The sequence below is a fragment of the Rhinolophus sinicus genome, chromosome 4, assembly GCF_057876585.1.
Source record: "Rhinolophus sinicus isolate RSI-liver-muscle chromosome 4, RSI-T2T, whole genome shotgun sequence".
Lineage (NCBI taxonomy): Eukaryota > Metazoa > Chordata > Mammalia > Chiroptera > Rhinolophidae > Rhinolophus > Rhinolophus sinicus.
Window position 1 is genome coordinate 16328371 of NC_142504.1, and position 22024 is coordinate 16350394.

Below are 22024 nucleotides of genomic sequence, written 5' to 3' on the forward strand. Positions count from 1 at the left end.
GTTTGGGGACTTTCATCGAGGTCTTCCCTCTGCCCCCCCCCCCCCCCCCCCCAGCCCTCTTCTCCGGATTAGAAGCAGTGGCTGCCTTAATCCTTTGATCGCCTCACCTCTGGGGCCACTGCCACCTTTAGTCTTTATTCTGCCCGGTTTGAAGCATATCCTTTCCCCAGAATTTGACTTCTCATTCCCTTTAAGCCATCGTTGGTAATTTTAACAGAATTTTCCATGAGGCCAGGCAAGGAGGTTCTGGGGGATGAAACAGATCTGTTTCCCTGGGCAATGATTCCTGACTCACCTGGGGACGGGTGTGGGGAAGGGCCTGTGAATTCCCACCCTTTCTTTTCATGAAAGACAAGAAGCAGCAGGGGCAGGGCCGCAGCCAGGGGTACGTGAAGAGGCCTTACCTTTAAGTACCAATTTAAAGCAGTACAGGATTTGGCCTACTCCCAGGTCTGGCCTTAGTAGCTATGGCCTGTGAAGTGAAATTTGGCGGAGTTAAAAGATAAAGAGGAGGCTTTTTACCAGTTGTCTCTCCCTCAGGGGGATGGTGTTTCTAACTTTTCAGTTTCAGAATGCCAGTGACTGTTTATTGCCCAAGGGCGCTTTCCTCCGTCTTCTTCCCATGGCACACACCACCCCATCCACTACTTACTGTCAGAATCTCTGCCTTAAAAGAAAAATACTCGCACACACAGAAACCCTTTGTTGAAATTCCTGGTGCACTGTGGAATCAGTTGTCATAGCGATGGCTGCCCCCACACATGTTTCATCATTTGGGGTTCCCACCAGGTTTGTTTGTTTTTCTTATCTTTTGTCAAACAGCAACAGCCAACACTGTTATTAAGCAAACTATTAATATATTTCTCTTGGCAGTTTTTAACTAGATTGAATTTGCTGCTACCTTCAGGTACAATTAGTCATGCCCCACAAACAAAGCTAATTTTATGAAGAAGCTGGTGTTGGTTTGCTTTTAGTCTTATTTATTGTCGGATCCAATACATAATGAATACAGAGATTTGCAGGGTTTCTATGAAAGCAACATGGGGATTGCGTTCTTTGACTGCAGGTACCTTTATTTTATTTTCTGTGATTTTGTTTCTCTTGTCTTGATTTTAGTTTATGGCTTTAGCATTCTTACTTTTTAAAGGACTAAGTGTTAGTGAAAGGCAGGGGAGATTTGAGTACGTAATAATTAACCAAACGTTGATATAATATCTAACTAACTGGTTCCTGGACAATTATGTAATACCCCTCTTTGAAAATACGCTATATGCGCACTAAGAACCAAATGGATTAGATATATTTTTTTTTTTATTGTTTACATGCTTGGGAAAGTTCTAGAATTTATTTGAAACTGGTGTGTCAAATACACGTCTGGCTTTCTTAAAACCAAACACGTTAGTCACCCTTAACTCAGGGCTGGGGCCGATGGTAGAGGTTCATCCCTGTAAAGCTGCAGCGGTGGCAGGTGGTGGGTGGCAGCCCCACTAACTACTGTAAAGGGTGTCCCTGTCTCTGCCCTGGTCAAGCCCCTTTTCCACGTGGAAAATTGGCCATCTTGGAGGTTGGTACTCTGCTGGAGAAATCAATGAGATGTTACCTCTTTAGAGCTGGCGTCTGACGGGCTCCCTCCCAAGTTGTTCATCCAGCTCCTCGGTTCTCTTAAGTACCAGAGATGGGGCAGTAGCTGCTGTCACCTACCTGGCATGCTAATTTCCAGCACCAAGGTTAAAGGCCTGGCATCTCACCTGGATTCAGTCTCTCACCAGCTGTGTGATTAGCCAAGTTACCTAACTTTTCAGACTCAGTGTTTTCCCTCTGTAAGGTAGAGCTAATGCGCTCCTGTCAGAATGTTGATTCAATGAGACAATGTGTGTGGGAAACCCTTACTGCAGTGCTTGGCAGTAAGTAGTATGGATTCAACAAATGATCATTGTTTTCATTACTCTTCTGCTAATAGAGGATATAGAACATTCAGTCTTCCTCCATAGTTTTTGTCACATCGTGTAACAGGTTTTTTAGAAGATGTCTCCAAAAACCTTTGGTAGGACAAACCCCCATCCCCATCCCTCCTCCTGGCAAAAACAAACAAACAAACAAACAAACAAACAAACACAAGATTTAAAAAAATTGTGGAAAAACACAGACAACATAAAATTCACCTTTAAATCATTTTCAGGTATATCATTCAGTGACATTTAGTACATTCACAATGTGCAACTATCACCATTATCTAATTCCAGAACATCTTAATCACCCTATAAGGAAACCTCACAGCCATTATCTAGTTATATCCCATTCGCCAATCCCTCCAGCCACTAGCAACCACTAATTGACCTTCTGTTTCTATGGATTTGCCCACTCTGTATTGTTTATATAAATAGAAGCATACAGTATGTGTTCCTTTGTGTCTGGCTTCTTTTACTTAGTATAACATTTTCGAGGTGCATCCATGTTATAGCATGTGTCAGTACTTCATTCCTTTTCAGTTTTAAATAATATTCGATTGTGTGAATATACTGTTTTAGCCCCTTTGGACCACTGTAACAAAATACCACAATCTGGGTAGCTTATGAGCAACAGAAATTTATTTCTCAAAGTTCTGGAGGCTGGAAGTTCAAGGTGAAGGTGCCAGGCTAGTTGGAGGGCCTTCTTCGGGTTGCAGACTTTGTATCATCACGTGATGGAAAGAGCTGGGGAGCTCTATGTGGTTTCTTTTACAAGTATTAGGGCATTAGTTCCACTCACGAGGGCTCTGCCCTCAGGATCCAACCCCCCCATCTCCTAGGATCATCATATTGGGTGTTAAAATTTCAACACATGAATTTTTTTGGTGGGGAGAACACAAACATATAGACCAGGGGTGTCCAAACTGCGGCCCGTGGGCCAACTGCGGCCCACGATCCATTTTTTATTGGCCTGCAGCAAATTCAAAAAATATATTTAGTTTACTTAAATAAATCAGGTGAGGCAATACATACTTCACCTTGAGTGAGTGGCCCCGCTGTTTGTGTATTTTACCACATATGGCCCTTGGTGAAAAACATTGAAAAAAGTTTGGACACCCCTGATACAGACCATAGCATATACCATATGTAGTTTATGCATTCATCGGTTGATGTACATTGGGTTGCTTTTATCTTTGACTGTTGTGAATAACCGTGTTTCTCCCAAAATAAGACCTAACTGGAAAATAAGCCCTAGCATGATTTTTCAGGATGACATCCCCTGAACATAAGCCCTAATGCATCTTTTGGAGCAAAAATTAATATTAGACCCGGTCTTATTTTTAGGGAAACACGGTAACATTGCTATGAATGTTCTTGTACAAGTTTTTGTTTAAATACTTTCAATTCTTTTGGGTGTATATCTAGGAGTGAAATTGCTGGATCATATGATAATTCTTTAGCTTTTCAAAATACAGCCAAACTGTTGTCCACTATGGCTGCCCATTTCACATACCCAGTAGCAATGCCTGAGGTTTCAATTTCTTTCAGTTTACTTCCAATTACTCTACATTTTTGTTTGTCTGATCATAGCTATCATAGTGGATATGAAGTGGTATCTCTTTGTGGTTTGGGGTGGTTTTTATAGTACCGATTTTGTATGTGTGTGAACTCAAATTGTCTTACCATGTAGTATTCTTAAGTCATTTTGCAAAGCGATATGAAAAACCACCTACACAGAATTTCCCATCAAAGGATGGTGGGTGTAAAGCATCTTTTCCTTCATAGCCCCGATGTAGCTAAGCCTTGTGGCTCTGGAATCTGTCCTGTAGATAAACCACTTACAGACAACCCGTGACTAATTATGGATGATGTGTGATGCCTCTGACCTTCTCTCTCATTTTTTTTTTCTTTTGGTTTTAGGGATTTCCTCTGGGTCATGTAAAATGCTTTGAAAACATATTGGATAACAGCTGAACCACCTGCCTGGGAGGGTCCATACTCTCTGCTGCACTGACTTCTGATGGCATTTTGACTGCACCGAGGCCACGTGACACACTGCTCATGATGAGTGATGAGAAGAACCTTGGGGTGTCCCAAAAATTGGTCTCCCCTGCAAGAAGCATCAGTAGCTGCTCCTCCAAGCAGGGAAGTCGACAGGTAAAGTTTTAACTCATGCAAATTTAAATCAGGAATTTTGCAAATTAAAATGTGTCCATTACTGGAGAACTCCTGTTTCTCAGTGTAAGAGCATTTACTTTCAGTCATACCTTAATGACATGAGAAGAATAAATTGTAGATAATTTTTATAACGCAGCTTGAGTACCTGCCAGATGGAAAGAACTGTATGTATCGCTTTGCATTATTTTCCTTAATCCTTGCAACTGCCCTCCAACACAGATATTAATATCCCGATTTTCGGCATGAGGAAGCTGAGTCAGATCAATTGGGTTATTCTCCCAAGGACAGACACACAGCTAGTAGGTGGCAGAATAAGAAACCAAAGCTCCGTCTGTTTGATGCCAGAGCCTACACTTTCCTTTATACCCTACTAACGAAAACCAAAACCCAAACAGTCACCTTTCCAGTAATTAAAACATCCTCCCACCCTCCTCTTCCTTCCTTTTACTAAACCTTTTATGACAGCTTCCAACCACAGGCTGCCCTGTCAGTAACTTTGAGTCCCACCTGCACTATTTCCCTAAGGGATGAGGGAAGCAAATCAACAGAGAAGTGGTCAAAAGGAATTAAGTAGGAAGAAGAAAGAAGTGAAACAAAGGACTGAATAATGAACTCCTAAATAACCATCAGCTAATTAGATGTTGTTGTTTGTTTGTTTGTTTGTTTGTTTCCTTTCTAAGAAATCCCTGTTGGCAGAATTTGCTGGTTTTAGATCAATGGCAGTAAATGCACATTAATCATTATAATTCTTCCACCTTCAGTTAAGTAGAGAGAGTGGGCTGTCCGGAAGCCCTGGGTTTGCAACCAAAGTGGTCTCTGAGCCTTTTAGGAATCTGCTGCCTATGTTGGCGTTGCCTTTCCCCCATGGGAAGCGCTGGCCTAAGAATTGGCCCGGAATCATTGATTCCAGATTCGGAAACAACAGTCAAGCCATCTCCTACCTGGGGTACAGGCACCATTTATAACACATCATGGCTCCCTCCATTCAAAGGTCGCTTGGGACAGGGAGCTTGCCTCTCACAGTGCTGCTTCGTCATTAGACTCTATGATTCTAGACAAATTAGATTTTGCCACAGGCCTGACATTTGGGGAGTCACCCAAAGTCTCCCCTGAGGGGTTAGAAAGAAGAATGGTTTTCAGCACTGTCACCACTTCCTTCTGGTATAAAAATATGACTAAAATGTGTCCTTGGCTGATGCATCATGGCTCCCTGGGAGTCCCAGTTTCATGAGGGTAGTTCTGCTCACCCCGTTTGTCAGCTTTCGGGGGGGTGGGGGAGGGGTGTTTCTCTCCCTAAGTCAAAATTCTGGTTGGGGTTAGAGCCGAATGTACGATTTCTCCTCCACACTTTGCACCTGGGAGTGTCTATTGCTGTGTCCTTCTTGGAGGAAGGGAGAGAACTGATTCATTTCAGCAGCCACTGCTGATAACACCATAGGAATTGGAGAAATGATAGAATTGAATACTACAGAAACTATTTTTTTGGTGTGTAATTTGTAGCTGATTGATTTGGTTTTCACAGAGCCTTTTTTGAGGTTACCTCATAAAGAGAAAGAGAAATGCGCTTGATGCCTCAACTTTTTTCTGACGGAGAATGGTTGGTCATTCAGCTCTTCATTCATCAAATGGTCATCTTTTACATTTCAGACCTCCCACTTTCATGTGCATGTAATGTTGCTTTATAAACATAAACGCTTATTTTTTCCTCTGTGGCAGAGAAGATGGAGAATTTGATAAGTTTATTCCAACTGTAGCCTGAACCTTTAAAGCCCATGTTTAGTTTTGGGGGACCATTTTCGTACTCTGTCTGCTTTCCCACCCTTCTGTCAAAGAAAGGTGTTCTGTCACTGGGTTGGCTTACCTTTTCCATCTGTGTTGTCCACTTTGGCAATCCATGTCATCCTGCCATCACAAACTGTCCCAGGAGTGTCTTTCAGTCTCTAAAGGTGCCACAGAGGAGCAGAAACCTGGGGAGTTCTTACTTCATGGTGCTAAGAAAGCACAGCCATATTCAGGGGTCTCTCAGACGCTAAATACGGTGATGACACTGTGTTTCCAGTTGCTTCCCTGGGAAGTACGAGTTCAACATTTCAAACTTCCAGGTTTATATAATCAGAAATTTCATTTGAGGAATGTTAAAATAGAACTGAAAATAATCTGTGCAACAACCTACTTGTTTTTAAAAGTCCCGCTGAAAGTCATTTTCAAGTTGCTCTATTCATTTCACCTGAAGGGCATAAGTCTGATGTTAGTTTTATTGGCCATCTTTCTTGGTGCTGGTTTTTCTCATGTGCTTTGAAATTGTGGTTTAGAGCGTCATCTTGGGTTTGCTTTCCCCATGTTCTTTCTCTGCACTCGCCCTGCCCTATGTAGGGGTTTGCTACTACCTACTTACTACCTGAGAGGACTCCAGTCCAGAGACAAGCCTTATATTTGCATGGAGCTTCTGTTCCATGTTGATGGTAGAATATCCAAGCTTCACCACCAGGTCAGCTCACAGCATGGCCCAGGTTCCAGTTGTGAGGCTGTGTCTACCTCCTGCTACCTCCCTGAATAAGCAGATTTTGAAAGCCTCCTTTCCTTGTGGTATGGGGCTTCCCTCACTCAGCACATTCTCTGATTTCCAGCAGTGAGCCTGGCTCAGGTCCCAGTCTCTTCCTGGGGACATTTTTCAGCCTCATGAGCCCACAGAAGTAGGACTTCTGGATATCTCTGGCTACGGCATCCTTTGCATTTCTATTTTGTGTTTGACCCATGGAGATACTTAATTTTGTTTTTTTTATCAGACAGACACACAAAAAACCCTGTTTATGACTTTGTGTATTTTTGCTGTTGGGAGCTGGGGTGGTGATAGGGAAAAGACATCAAGTGCATGAACTTATAATACCATCTTGGCTGAAAGACTTGGTCTTTTTGTTTTCTTTTTTCCCCTTCTTCCGCCTCCCCCCGCCCGCCCCACTCTGGTTCAAGCTGTTGTTTCTCAGTCTAGTTGTGTAGGACACACTCCCTGGCCCAGCTGGTGTTATGAGCCTTGTGCTCCAGTCCCCCCCCCCCCCCCCCCCACTGAGGCAGTCGGTTTCTGGTCGTTGGTCAGCTGCTCACAGCAGAAGACTTGGTCTTCTTAAGTCATTTTCACTTCAATTCTCATCCGACATTGCCAGATGACCTCGAGAGTCTCTGTACTCCAGCCACCCTGGCCTTCTTTGAGTTCCTTGCACTGAATTTGCCCTGTCCTTGTTTCTTGAAGTGAACTTGAACTTGTCCTTCCTATCCCACGGCCTAGTTATACATTAAATTTCAAGCTCTGCGTTTATGTATAGATATTCCCTTACCTTTTTATTTATATTAAACGCTTGCTTCCTTGGAGGAGAAAATGATTGAGACCTGGATATTAATTGTGATCTGTGTTTTTAGTTTGACATTTAAGGCAAACTTTATAACTTACGGCCATGAAAACCCAAGGAGGAGGGTTCTATCATCTTTTAATTTAAATACTGGGGCTTTTGAAATTTTAAAATATAGTATACCTCATTTTGTCAGTATGGAAATAACCCGTACATATACTCATATCGAGATAGTTTGGAGAGGAAGGTTTGCATAATGATTCAAACTTGAACTCTCTAACCTTGGTCCCACCCATTCATCAGTTCTGTGACCTTACACTCGCTAAGCCTCAGTCTGATCATTAGTAAAAAGGGAATAATAATAGTTCTTTTCTCAGAGTATTATTGTGAGAATTAAAACTCAAGCATTGAAATCCGGGGTCGGACTCCTAATATGTAGGTGCTGGGTTAATATTAACATTCACTTTCATTATTATAGTTAGCATTAATTTGAACTTCATTCTTATTTGTTGGAAACCTAAATGCTCATCGTGAATAGTTCTATTTTTTGGCCTCAGAAACGTTTGCGGGCATCATACATGTACCTACCCATACCTGTTTAGTGCTGTTCAAAAGCATACAATGTATAGATGGATATATAATTTTAAAATAAAAAGTGCCTTACTTTGTATACATTAACAAAATTCTTTTACATCCCAAGTGTCTGTTACTAGATGATTAGAAAAAGAAGATGTGATACACATATACTATGGAATATTACTTGGCCATAAAAAAGAATGAAATCTTACCACTTGCAACAACATAGATGAACCTAGAAGGTATTATGGCAGGTGAAATAATTCAGAGTGAGAAAGACAAATACCATACAATCTCACCTATATGTGGAATCTAAAGAATAAGAAAAATGAACAAACAAAACCGAAACAGACTCATAGATACAGGCAACAAACCGATGGTTGCCAGATGGGAGGGAGTGGAGGAGCTGGGTGAAAAAGGTGAGGGCATTAAGAAATACAAATTGGCAGTTACAAAATAGTCATGGGAGGTAAAGTACAGCATAGGTTATATAGTCAATAATGTTGCAACAACTATGTATAGTGCCAGGTGGGTACTAGACCAGTCAGGGGGATCACTGCATAAATCATATAAATGTCTAACCACTATGCTGTACCCCTGAAACTAATGTACAGTAATATTGAATGTCAACTATAACTGAAAACAAATAATTTAAAAAATGCTTTCAGGGAAGCATATGATAGAATGTTTAATAATTAGGCTACATGTGATACCTTCAACATCTGGTATAACCTCCACCTAAAACAAGTGAAAAACATTGGTCCTTGCATGGGTATAAATGTTTTTCACCTCTTTCACCTGCCCCACCCCCCAGGCCAGCCCCTACTTGACAGCAGCTGCTAGGAGCATTGTGTTGTAAAGGATTCTGCAGTTGAAAAAGATTGTGTTGAGTCTGGTTCTGGGTTCCATGAGAAAGAGTGCCATGTTTTTACCTATGGCTCATGGGCTCAGACAGGGTGAGTGGCAGCATGGATGCCACATGTGTCACCCCTTAGTGACACTAGGGAGTTAAAATCAAGAGATCTCTGCTATAGTCTTTATATTCTGCTATTGGATGAACTTCAGGCAAATAAAGTTTGCCTCAGTTCATCCATAAAATGGAGACAAAAGTCACTTCTTCTGTCCTTTGCAGGGACTTGGTGAGAGTAAATTGTTTTCTCTGGCTGGAAGATACTGAAACTCCTTGAATGAAGGTCCTCTGTAAATTCCAGAAACAGTTACAATGACAGATGAGCTCCTTTTATTCTGGCCAGTTCCGGAGCCGGGGTTAAGATGGCCTTGTTTGATGACCTCTTTGCTGTAGTCCATCCTTCAGATCTAGTGCCTTTACTGGAAAGGAATCTCCTCTCCTTGCAGGAAATCCCCAAGTAGAGGAAGCCAGCTTGCACAAAGAGTGGGTTGTTGGTCCCTTCTGGCTGTCTTACTCATACCCTATTATTTGTAGTGTTCTAGGTTAATCTTTGCTTCATTGTGCTTCCCCACCCCAGGCTTTAGTTCAGCTCTCCCTTTAGCGAAACTGATCCATTCAAAATTGCCCTGCCCTCTTGAATTTTGTGATTTTCCTGAAAAGAATCTTCATTTATTGCTTTAACACTTTAAAAATGATTTTTGTATAAAAGTCATATATACTCACTATAGGTCATTTCCAAGGTGCATGCAATCTGTGTGAATTGCAGTACCTTAATTTACTTTTAAATGACTGCGGATACCTCAAACAAAATGGCACCTGACAATGGCTGTTGGTTGTGGAGGTCATCGGTGACATTGTCGAGTTTTTGCCTTGGAGTAGTGGGCATGAAAGGCTGGTTAGAGTTGACTCATGAGAAAATAAGCAACAGAGGAAGAGGGTACCCCAATTCTTCTGGGCACCCAGATAGGGTTTGAGAGAGATCTTCCCAAATGTCCTGTTTGGGACCCTTGAGCTTGGCTGATACCATCTTAATACTGCCCTTCTGTCTCCACACGTGAATTACTTTCTTGATTATGTCAAGAGTGTATGGTTCTTTGAGTTCTGGGTCCTATTTACACATCTTTTTAGCTCTCCCAGCACCTAGCACAGGGCTTTGCACATGGTAGATGCAAATTATTGGACTGAATTTACTGGACGCCAGCAGCAAGTATCACTACGTGAGGGCAAGTTGGAACGTATGGCCAGGAATACATGAGGAATGACAGCAACAAATTCCTGAGCTCCCTCTCTCCAGTGACATATTGGGAGGATCTTAAAAAAATGAACAAAGGCCTCTCCATTGAATTTCTTCTGGCAAATGATGAAATCCCCAAGTACTTTCTATACCTGTGGTCTCTGACCGAGCTGCTCTATTAGAAACTATGGAACAGGAGTGAAGGCTATATTTGTCGAAACTGACCTGTGTTCACACTGGCTCCGCTTGTTACTTTGTCATGTTGTATAAAACCTCTGAGTCTCAGTTTTTCTAGCTGTGAAATTTGGATAATTGTGCTTCCTTTTGAGAACTGAATGAAATAATAAATATAAAGTATCTAGCTAAACATTCGATAAGTGTGGATTAAATTAATGAATGAATCAACATGCAGTTGCTGGGTAGAAAGATGACTATTCACAAAGCTCTGTAGGTACATTAAGTACCATGTTTCCCCGAAAATAAGACCTAGCCGGACAAACAGTTCTCATGCGTCTTTTGGAGCAAAAATTAATGTAAGACCCGGTATTGTATTATATTTATATTATATTATATTATATTATATTATATTATATTATATTATATTATATCATATCATATCATATCATATCATATCATATTATATTATACCGGGTCTTATAAGATCAGGTAACACATTTCAGAAGCCAGATTGAACTAAAGACGAGTGAATAGGATTTGTCTAATTGAAAGAATCTTATGTGCCCTAAGCTTTATTCTTTCACCTACTGTCTGTTGAGCACCTATTATTAAAAGACTCTGGGCAGGGAGATGTGAAGCTATAAAGGACAGGACAGCTGGGCAGACAACTACCATAAGAAATCGACTCTGACTGGGGAGACTATGGATTGTAAAGAGAGCATGGCCTCCATCTTTTTTTTTTTTCCTGTGTTGCTAGCTTTTGCTGTATAAGTCAGAAATCAGGAAGTGAATCCTACTAAAATAATTGACAAGTGCTTGTCTCATGATTATAGGGGAGTTGAAATGGAGAGATCTATTGCTGGGATAAGTGTCCATATAGTTATACAGTTTGTTCTTGTCCCCCTCCTGCGCCTGAGCTAATCTGAGGTGGCCTTTGAGCTCTCCCTGGATCATCTGATGAGAGTTTATTTATACCGGCTATTAGATTATGCTGTCCTCCAGAGAGCCCAGGCGGGCTGGGCTTGGTGCCAGAACCCATAAGACAAGGAGCTGAATGGGAGAGAATTTGCCAAACAGAAAAAAAGTAAATTAGGGCTATAATGCTCAGGTGTTTATCATTTCAGCTGTCTGGGTACTGAAAATACTTAGTCCCATTTATTTCTTTTCATTCATGATGTCTTTAGAGGCATTTATCAGCGGCCTTGCTTACGTACGGGCTGAATAAACACAAGAAAGACCATCAGGGAGGAGGGACTTGGGAATGTCATTGATTTGTCATTTTGTTCTCTGATGGATGGACACTGAAGATGAAAGGCAATGCGTATGAACTTGCTCGGGAGCCAGATGGCCTGAGTTTAAATCTTGGCCTGTTTATAAGCTGTTTGACCTTGGACAAGCTACTTAACCCCATGTGTGCCTTGGTTTCTTATAAGGTTGTTCAGATTGCTTAGATAGAACAGAGCCTGCACACAGAGAGTGCTACGTTAAGTGTTTGACACACAAACCATTCACCTTCCATAAGCAGGAGTCCGAGGACCCTGCAGTACCACACGTGACTGTTTCCTTGCTTCATCCTTTCAGCTGTGGGGGGCAAGTGACACAATGCAGTCAGATGATGTGGCTTCTGTCCAGGTTGCTCTGAGAGGAAGAGTCAGCCAGGGACACTAGCAGTTAACAAGTATCTGACAGCAGCTTTACAGTTCACAATATCGTTTCATACTGTCCTTCGGAGTCTCCAAACAATCCAGTGAGGTCTGTCCTGTTTTCTACACTGTAGAAGGAAAATATGGCCCAGAGATATTAACTGCCTTGTTCAGAGTCACGTGGCTAATAAGTGGTAGGGGATCAGGCAACCATCTACTTGGAGAAGACTGGATTTCTTTAGATGCTAGAAAGCTTCTAAAATTTAAGTTCCACATACCTATGTAAAATGATCGTGGTTTAAGCAAGCCTCCAGACACCCACACCTCTGGAAATGCATGGATGAGTGAAGCCGCGTTAGGGATCCCTGACGTCTGACTATCAGGAGCTCCACAGAGACAAATAATTATATATTTCTGTCTTAGCTTTCCAGAAGCTTACCAGATTCCCCCTTTCGGGACCTTTCACTGCCTATTGTTTGGTCACACCTATGGTACTGACGTTATACACTGAAAGTGGGAAGAGCAAAGATACTAGACTCAATTCTCAATATATTTCTAGTTGAGTAAGTCTTATAAAGAAAAACCATTGATCTAGCAAGAGGTTCAAACTTCAGCTAAAATGACATATTTGAGTTGTCAGGGTATCTTTGATAGTTTCCATGTCTACAGATGTTATGCTGTCAGCTACATCCCACACTGAGGAGCAGGAGAAACTGAACTCTTAAAACACTCCTGGGAATTATTGTACTCTCTATGCTGTTCTGAAGTTCCAGAACAGCAAGTGCAGCAAATATATTTTGGTGGGTTTTAGAAGCAGTACTTTGATAAAAACTACATGGGGTGCCTTAAGAAAATAAAAGTATTCATCGTTCGCGTTGGCCATGGGGCAGCATACAGGAAGGCAGAACCCTGACCCAGATGCTTTTATTGAGAGCACAGCTTACTAGTTGTGCAGTTGCTGGAATTTTCTCTAGAAGCTATCAATGCAAGTGTGAACCGAACTGACTCAACACTTCTTTCTGAGGGAGGGGTAAGTCTAAGTCTACTTCAGTGATATGATGATATTAAGATACGAAAGGCCAGGAGTGACACTGTAAGAAGTAGGACAGAGACAAAACAGAAGACTTCCCTAGAATAATCTGACATCTCTCTACATCCTGGGCCTACCATCGAGTCCCCTCTGCACCTGTACACAAAGCAGCATCACAATTAAAATCATCTCCTCTCTGTGCCCACTCCAGATGAGTCACATTCCCTGCAATCTCTCGCCTAGTGGTCCCTCTTGCCCTGTATAGTGGGCTGAATGGTGCCCCTCACCCCCAACGATATGTCCATGTCCTAACCCTTAGAACCTGGTTATGCTACCTTATTTGGAAAAGGGTCTTTGCAGATGTCGTTAATTTAAAGATCTTGAAATGAAGAGATCATCTTGGATTATCCAAGTCAGCCCTAAATTCAACGACAAATATCCTTGTAACCAACACACAGAGGAGAAGACCAACATGGAGGGGAAGTCAAGAAGATGGAGACAGAGATAGGAGTGATGTGGCTCCAAACCAAGGAATGACAGCCACCAGAAATGGGGAGAGGCAGGGAACCCTTTTACAGACTGAATGTTTGTGTCTCCCTCCCCTCCGTTCATATGTTGACCTTAACCTTCAACGTGATGGTATTTAGGAGCAGGGTCTTCAGGAGGTTAAGTTTAGATGAGGTCCTGAGGTGGCACCTAAGATGGGCTTAGTGTCCTTATAAGGAAATACACCAGAGCCCGTTCTTTCTCACGCTTGGAGGAAAGGCCACGTGAGCATCCAGAGAGAAGGCAGCTGTGTACAGGCCAGGAGATGTGCTCTCACCAGGAACCAAATCTACCCTCACCTTGACCTTGGACTCCCGAGCTTCTGCCCGGTCTGTGGTATTTTGTTATAGCAGCCCAACTTAAAACAAACACATTCTTTCCTACAGCCTTTGGTGCAAGCATAGCCTTGCCAAAACCTTGATTTTGGACTTCTGGCCTCCAGAACTGTTAGAGAATAAATTTCTGTTGTTGTAAGCTACCAAGTTTGTGGTAATTTGTCAGGGTGGCCTCAGAAACCCTGCTTCTCACTCTGTGAGTCTTTCCTGGAGTCCCAGCTCAAAGTCTTCCCCTAAGGTGATTGGGCTTCCCTGAGAACTCCTGCCATGGGTTTGTTTGAATCTCCCATTCGGTATTTGCTAGTGTTCAGTCTTGTGATGTCTGTTGATTTTTAATGTACGTTAACTTCTTAGAGGCCAGCACTTGGTTTTACATCTTTGCATCTCTAGTACCTGGTGTTGGGCCTTAGATCTTTGAGGAGAGACTACCCTATTAAATAGAAGCTCAGTAATGAGCTAGAATATAACCTACTTAACACAAAAGTCATTCCTTCTTGATACGTAAGGCTGTCTGGGACCTTAACCTGTTGCTAGCTTCTCATTATGAGAACCCGTTTTTCTTGTATAGTACTGTGAAAATAAAAAATCACTGATGATTTGGATCAAGGATAAGGAATTTTATTGTGCTAAACTTCTGCCAAAAACAGTTGGAGCACCCTCAGAGAGAAAACACTATCGGCTAGTGCCACCCAGCAATGGAAGGGATTTCTTGAGTTACGAATGCCCCGTAATTGGAGTTCAAACGTGTTCTGTCTGAATATAGTCTGTGATTCTCTCCAAGGCCCAGATAACAAAGGGCAGAGCCCTGCAATATGCCAAAGAAATGTGATTTTTTTAAAAATTAAAAGGAAATAAAGATTAAAACATTAGAACCGTGCTGGAAGGTATAAAATGAAGAGCGAGAGTCTTCCCTTCTTCACACCTCCCGCCAGGTCCCATTCACGTAGGGGTGTGTAGTGGAGCTGTCCCGTCATCACACGATTCATGCCCACGTGTGGTGAGCCAGCCCAGGCGCTCCTCCACAGCCTGTCTGCCAACAGGAGATCTCCCATCTTAACACATTTTTAAGTGCACAGTACAGCGTCATTAGCACATGTTGTGCGGCACTTGTCTAGAACATAGTCAACTTGCATAACAGAGACTTTATACCCATTTAATATGACATGAGTTCATGATATAAGATTTGGAAGAGATTGCACAGCTCGTTTATTCTGACCTCTGTTCTGGTCTAGGAGTCTGACCGAGCTCTCCAGTGACTAGGGAATTTGTTCTTTCGTAGGGCTGCCCAGGTTCATTTTCATCATTTTTCGTAGCACTAATTATTAGATCATCAGACAATCCATCCTTGATGCAGAGCTGGACTCCAGGGCCTTATAACTCCCACCCATTAGTAATGGTTTTGCCCTCAGAGCCTATGGAGTCAAGTCCCAATTCTTAAGACAGCCTGGTCTCCTTAGAGTGTGGGTGCTCTAAGTGGCCCAGCAGCAGCAGGGGCCTCACCTGTGCACAAGCTTAGGCCTTGCCCCAGACATACTGATCTGAAATCTGCATTTTGATGAGATCTTCAGTGATTGGTATGCATATTACAGCTTGAGAAGCACTACATTAAATAACATAACACCACCGCCCCACCCCCAACTAATTTGTTGCTTTAATTGCTAGTCCTATCATGCATGCTGGTGTTAAAAAAACAAAAACAAAACTTAGTTGAGGAAGAAACAACTGACAAGAAGCAACGATTCCAAATCTCAAGGATTGAAATATAAGTACAGAATTTGTCTGACATAAGTTAAAGCTGTCATTACGTTACCTGGAATTCTACTAACAAGTATTTCCATGTGTTCATAGTACAATCATAAAAGATGCTATTGATGGTCCAAAGGCTTTAGAAGATTACAGATGCCTTTAATCATTAAAGACACATGAAATTATACTCCACGTGACTGCATGCTGGGTATTGCCTTGTGATTTTTAAAACCCTGAAAAACAGGGTAAGTAACTGATCAGAACAACCCACTCTCCGAGTCATGGCAGATAGCGGCAGCCACAAAACATCCTCTCACCACACTCTTCAACTTCAGGAAGAATGAAAGTTGAAATCCTTTTCTCTTTCTGACATCTCTACAAGGGCAGGGATGGAGAATCCAACATTTGACAGGTGCCCAGGAGATGCACACTATGGAAACAGCTGTGCTGGAGGGAAATGCTTTCAATGCGTGCACTCAGCAATATGGAAATGAACTTTGCCAGCTCATGAGCATGAATAAATGCTTAGCTGCCTTTCCAATCACAAAGCAGTTTTCTGTATTTGGCACTTTTTTAGGCATTCAATAAAGCAGACTGAATTTAATGCCGGAAGGCAGTGCCAGACGGTCTTCTGTTTAATTCAAGCAAAAACCTTAAGAAGCGACTTCCCCCAGACCCAATCCTATTTCTCTCTCCAGCTGATATTCATGCTGAGCTTTAAGCCTGACACCCCTAGGGCTGGGCTAAGTCAGGAGCACCTTGATTTCCCCTAAGGCCCAAGTCCACCCTGTACTGTGTATCTCAGGACATTCATTCAGCTCTAGGTGCGTGTCCTAACCCCGATCCCTGGGTATGTGACGAACAGGTAGAGCCCCTCCCTTACCCCCAGTCCTCTTAGCCGAGAGAAACCTGCATCTCTGCTTTTTTCTATCCTGAATACCAATTTACCCCAATCCAGCACACATTCTTGACGTCCCTCACCCCCAGGGCCCTGTGGGACCCTTTTTATGCCCACCTTGCTCCTCAGACTCATTCATTCAGTAAGTATTTATTTATGGCCTCTCTGTCCCAGATGCATAATGAGATTATAACAATCAAGACCCAATCCCTGTCCTCATGGAACCCACATTCCAGCTAAGGAGACAGACATTGCAGGTGAGGTTTGTGCAAGAGCTGAGGAGGGGGAGAATTTCTGCCCAGGGAGAAGGTTTGGGGCTAAGTGAGAATTCCATGGCCAATGTTCACATAGAAAAGAGCTAATGAGCAAAGACTTAGCAGCGTTAAAATGCACAGGCTGATTTCCCGCTCGGTGTGGGGGGTATGGTGGGAGGACAGGATAAGAACCCAGGTAACTCTGAGCAGGGTCCCAGACTTTGCTTGTCTGTCCACAGGGCAGGGCTTCTTCACTCCTTCCAATTGTTTCAGGATCTTGGCCACTTCCTGGATTTACCCAGCACTGTCTCCCTGCCCCAGGACATTCTGGGTCATCATCAGAATTCACATATTTTAATTACAGTAGAATATACAATACGTGATCATATAGAGCAGAATGATTAAAAATTTAGATTTTGCAGGCAGGTGACTTTTACCACTTGGTAATTTTACAGCATTGGGGAAGTTATCTAATTATCTCTTCCTCAGTTTCCACATTTAAAAAATAAAGATACGAATGCATCCAATCTTGGAGGTCATTAGCACACTACCTCATGCTTAATAAATGTTAGCTATTGTAATTGCTTTGTTCATTTGTTCAACATATGTATTCATATCGACTATGTACTCTTAACTAGTAAACAAGACAGAAAAGGTTTTCATGGAGCTAGAAAGTATGCTCCAGTCATTTACATTATTGTTGTTTACGTTGTTGCATTTATATATTGTTTCAGTTGACCCCAGAGGATAACGTATTCTGAGGCACTATTCTTTGGTGTTTTAAATGGCAGGCATTGCAGGACATCTCATGTCCCTGGCACTGAGCCTTTAGATACTCTCCCATCACTGTGGCGATGAGAAGTGCTCCCAGAGTTCCACAGCCTCAGAGAGAGCAGAACCGCCCCCACCCCCCTGCCCTGCTGAGCACACTAGCTGTGTTGGCTCTCAGGTTTCAGCTGTGTGACTACAGAACAGTGACAGACAGGGGAGTTAGGAGGGGGAGGATTTGAATGTGGAGGATTAGAAAAGGAGTTGGCTGCGATGCTCTCTCAGTCAAAGAGAGCCTTCCCTTCCTTAAACACTTCTAATCTGGTTTTTCCCCTGGTAAGAGTGTCAAGGTCTGAGCCCAGCTGAAGATAAAATAAGGAAACAAACCCCATCTACTTCCCTGCCCTCTGTGTTGGTACATTGCTAGGAATGTACTGTGTCTCAAGAGTTCAGGAGAAATCTAGTCTTAACATGAATCCTTGAAACATTTTTGAAATTGAATCTTGTTTTCCTTTAAACAACAGATATAATCTCATTCCTTTTTTTTTTCTCCAGTTTTGTGAAGTATGCCGTAACGTCTAATTTTGTCCAGTTGAGTGTATGGATCACATATGCACGATGGTCTAGTGATAGCACTCTGCATGTGGCCTTCTGCTTGGGAGTCGTAAGCAAAGCAAAAAGGGCTTGATCCCCTTAGAGTACTTTCCAGAAGATTTCGAGCCTTAGCTTTTCACTGAACAGTGGTCACACAGACATACCCTTTTTTACAACTATGAATGTGCTGTATTTAATTTGTAAATAGTCATTTGGTCAAAAGATATTGGGCACACGTGGAATGCATGCCAATTTTATGATATTCCAAGAGCATAAATTGGTTTCAGTCTCATTCCAGGACCAAGTTTATTCATTTGCCATTTGGGTGCATACATACACAGGACGGTAGGTGAGGTTGGCATTGTGAGGCAATCAGAAGTGCACTAGACATTTTAAACCCTCAAGAAGTCTATTGTCCAGGAGGGATGACAGAAATCTCACTATGTATTATAGGTAACTGGTTAACTATTGGAAAGGTAAAACAGAATACTGATAGAGTCTCTAAGGATGAAATAGTACTTTCCTCTGAAGAAGGCTTCCTGGAGGAGGTGGAATTTTTAACTTGCTGATCTTTAAGATTCATTAAAATTTTGACATGTAAGATAGTACAAATTTTGAGAAATGGCTTTCTGAGCCTGAAATAAATTTGAGCAGATTTGTGTGTGTGTGTGTGTGTGTGTGTGTGTGTGTGTGTGTGTGTGGCTTCGTATCACTTAATAATATGCATTCTCCATTTATTGTCTGGGTATAACTAAGTGGCTTTTAATAATTTGTCTAAAGAAATCTCATTTCACTTTGCTGCGTTTTGTTTTTGTTTTTGTTTTTTCTGAAAAAGCCCTCTAATTTAAGAGCTGAATAGAAGCATTGCTTTTTTTCAAGGAAGAATTAATTTCCTTTTACAACTCCAGATCCTGGGGGGCCACCATCATATTGTAAAACCCTGGCGTGTACGTTTGACTGCATTCGTAGTAACGTGCGATGAGTCAGCTAAAAGGCAGATCTGGCAGGATAGCTATATGAAGAGTTCAGTTGCTAAAGTAGGGAAGTGTTCTTTTTACAAAGTGCTCCCATATACTGAACTGGAGGACAACATGGAAACCAGGCCAGAGCACCCAGCACTCGCTGTGTGTGCCATGCCCTCTCCATTAGATCATATGTTTCCTGGGACTTGAATCTAATTTCTTCAGCTCCCTGGTGTTGGTCCACACTTATCATCTATCTCCCAGCCCTTCTGGCTTCTGCCCATGCTGCATGCCTATAGGCTGGAAATTTGACTAAGAGCAAGTTAGTCAACATAAAATCTTAGCCAAAAGGACGTATTTGTCTTTTGAAGAGATATCTATCTGCACCCTCATATTCATTGCAGCATTATTCACAATAGCCAAGGCATGGAAACAACCTAAGTGTCCATTAATGGATGAATGGAAAAGACTGTGTAACACACACACACACACACACACACACACGAATATTATTCAGCCATTAAAAAAAGGAATCCTGCCTTTTGTGACAATGTGGTTGGATGTTGAGGGCATTATGCTAAGAGAAATAAGTCTGACAGAGAAACACAAATACTGTATGTTCTCATTTAAATGTGGAATCGGAAAAAGCTGAACTCAGAGAGAGAGTAAAATGATGGCTATTGAGTGGAGTTCAGAGAGGAGGGAGAATGGGGAGAAGTTGGTCAAACGGTACAAACTCTCAGCTATAAGAGGGAAAGTTCTGGGGATCTAATGTGTAGCATGGTGACTATAGTTAACAATACTGTATTACAAACTTGAAAGTTGTTAATGGGAGGGGATGAGAAAGGTGAAGGCGTTACAAAGTACAAATTGATAGTTACAAAATAGTTATGAGCATGTGCAGTATAGTATGGGGAATCTAGTCAACGTTGCACAAACTGTATATAGTGTCAGATGGGTACTAGACTTATCGAAGGGATCACTTCATAAATTACATAAATGCCTAACCACTATGCTACACATCTGAAACTAATACAAAATAATATAGAATGTCACCTATAATGAAAAAAATATATATAGTCACAGGATGTAAAGTACAGCATGGGGAATATAGTCAGCGGTATTATAGTAGCTCATACATATGGTGTCAGATAGGATTGGGGTTATCACTTCATGACGTGTGTAAATGTCTAATCACTACGTTGTTTTGTACACCTGAAACTAATAATAAAAAAGTTGTTAAAAAGAAGTAGATCTTAAATGTTATCACCACCAAAAGAAAAATGGTAATTATGTGAGGAGATGGAAGTGCACCAAACTGTCACATTGTATGCCATAAAATTACATATGTCAGATGCCAAAAATATCTCAATAAGGGGGGCATGTTTGTCAAAACTTAATTCTCCTATGTTCAAAATGTTTTCTCTGATATGGATGGTAGTTCCTGATGGTACAGGTTTATAATTCATTGAGTTGTACTCTTAAGATTTGTGCATTTCATGTATATCACAAAAATAAATGTAAAAATAATAACCCAAAAATCCACTATCTCAGCTGCTGAAGTATGGCCTACTTTGGTCTATCTCGGGGTAATTTTACAATGATTTAAGCATTTTCAAGCATTTAAACCTACATTTTCAGAATTTTTAGAGTTTTTCTTTTGTATTCCTTTTTAAATTCTTTTTCAGTCAATTAATTGAAATAACCTAAATAGCCAACAATGGACGATAAATTGTAAGAACTATTTGTACCTCTTCACAATTATAAACAGCTCAGTACAGCAATAATTACCCACCCCTCCAAAAAAAGTTTCGAAACCAAAGAAAGTAGGGGAAAACAAAACTTCTGGAAAAAAAGGACGAAAATACTTGTTGCTTAAAGCACCTTTTGGATGCTTCAGGATTTTCAATATTTAAATATCTATAATTTGAAGATATTAACTTACAATTAAATCATCATTTCAACCAAATTGTCATGTTTACCAACTTACATCCAGTCTCATACTTTTTAGCCAACCTTCCCGTATCTCCCCACGACCCCACCCCCGCTGCCATCCTGATATCTGTAGCTTTTGGTTAAAATTCAGACTGAGGCGTAGTGGTGAGTAAACAGTTAACTGTGTGATGATGTTCAAAGAGGACCAAAATGGAGCTTACAGTGAAATCGTTACCTTCAGCTGTGGTAGTCAAGGTTTAATCACCAAAGAGAGAAACATTCTCTTCTAAGAGAGAGCTTTTTGAATCCAAATCAAATTTGATATCATTAAATTATAGCATTAAGTCTGTAAGATCCAGGCATGGTATACAAATTAAATTTGAATTTCTTCTCCCCAACAAACCTAGCCGGGCTCACCATCTTGGATGGATTTACTGGTCGGATGAAGTGCTTCTTAATGTTGTTATTATTTTTAAAGATAGCCATTTAGCATGAACTCTTTTATTGGAACAGGACAGCTGGGAAGTGGTGGAAGGACTGAGGGGAGAGATGAATTACACCCAGGAGCCATCAGTTCAGAAAGGGTTTTTGCTGAAAAAGAGGAAATGGCCCTTGAAAGGCTGGCACAAGGTAAGAGGATGGCCTCGGCCTCACCTTTCTTTGAACCCACACCACTGCGCTCAGCAACCAGTTCTTAGACACTTATATTTCATTTGAAGTTGAAAATTGGGACCCAGGGAAAAAAGAACGTTTAAATGGAATATCTTACTGAATTATACTTTTCTCCCCACAGAGATTCTTCTATCTGGACAAAGGAATCTTGAAATACGCCAAGAGCCAAACTGATGTAAGTTTTCTCATTAATCCAACACGCTCTTGAAGAATTCTGAAGGGCCCATAGATGAAATTGTGCACATGTGGGGATTTCATTTTTCTGAACTGAGA

At 41.6% G+C, this 22024-nt stretch overlaps 1 protein-coding gene across 3 annotated transcripts in view; it reads left to right on the forward strand.

Annotated features, from left to right (window-relative positions):
• Positions 1-22024, forward strand: part of OSBPL3 (oxysterol binding protein like 3) — a 158579-nt gene that overhangs the window by 79307 nt on the left and 57248 nt on the right. For all 3 annotated transcript variants that reach the window (XM_074340882.2, XM_074340883.2, XM_074340884.2), the window contains 3 exons: positions 3870-4106; positions 21593-21709; positions 21873-21926. In XM_074340882.2, the coding sequence (XP_074196983.2) occupies positions 4011-4106; positions 21593-21709; positions 21873-21926 (267 nt within the window). In that variant the 5' untranslated portion in view covers positions 3870-4010. The remainder of the gene's footprint in view (positions 1-3869; positions 4107-21592; positions 21710-21872; positions 21927-22024) is intronic.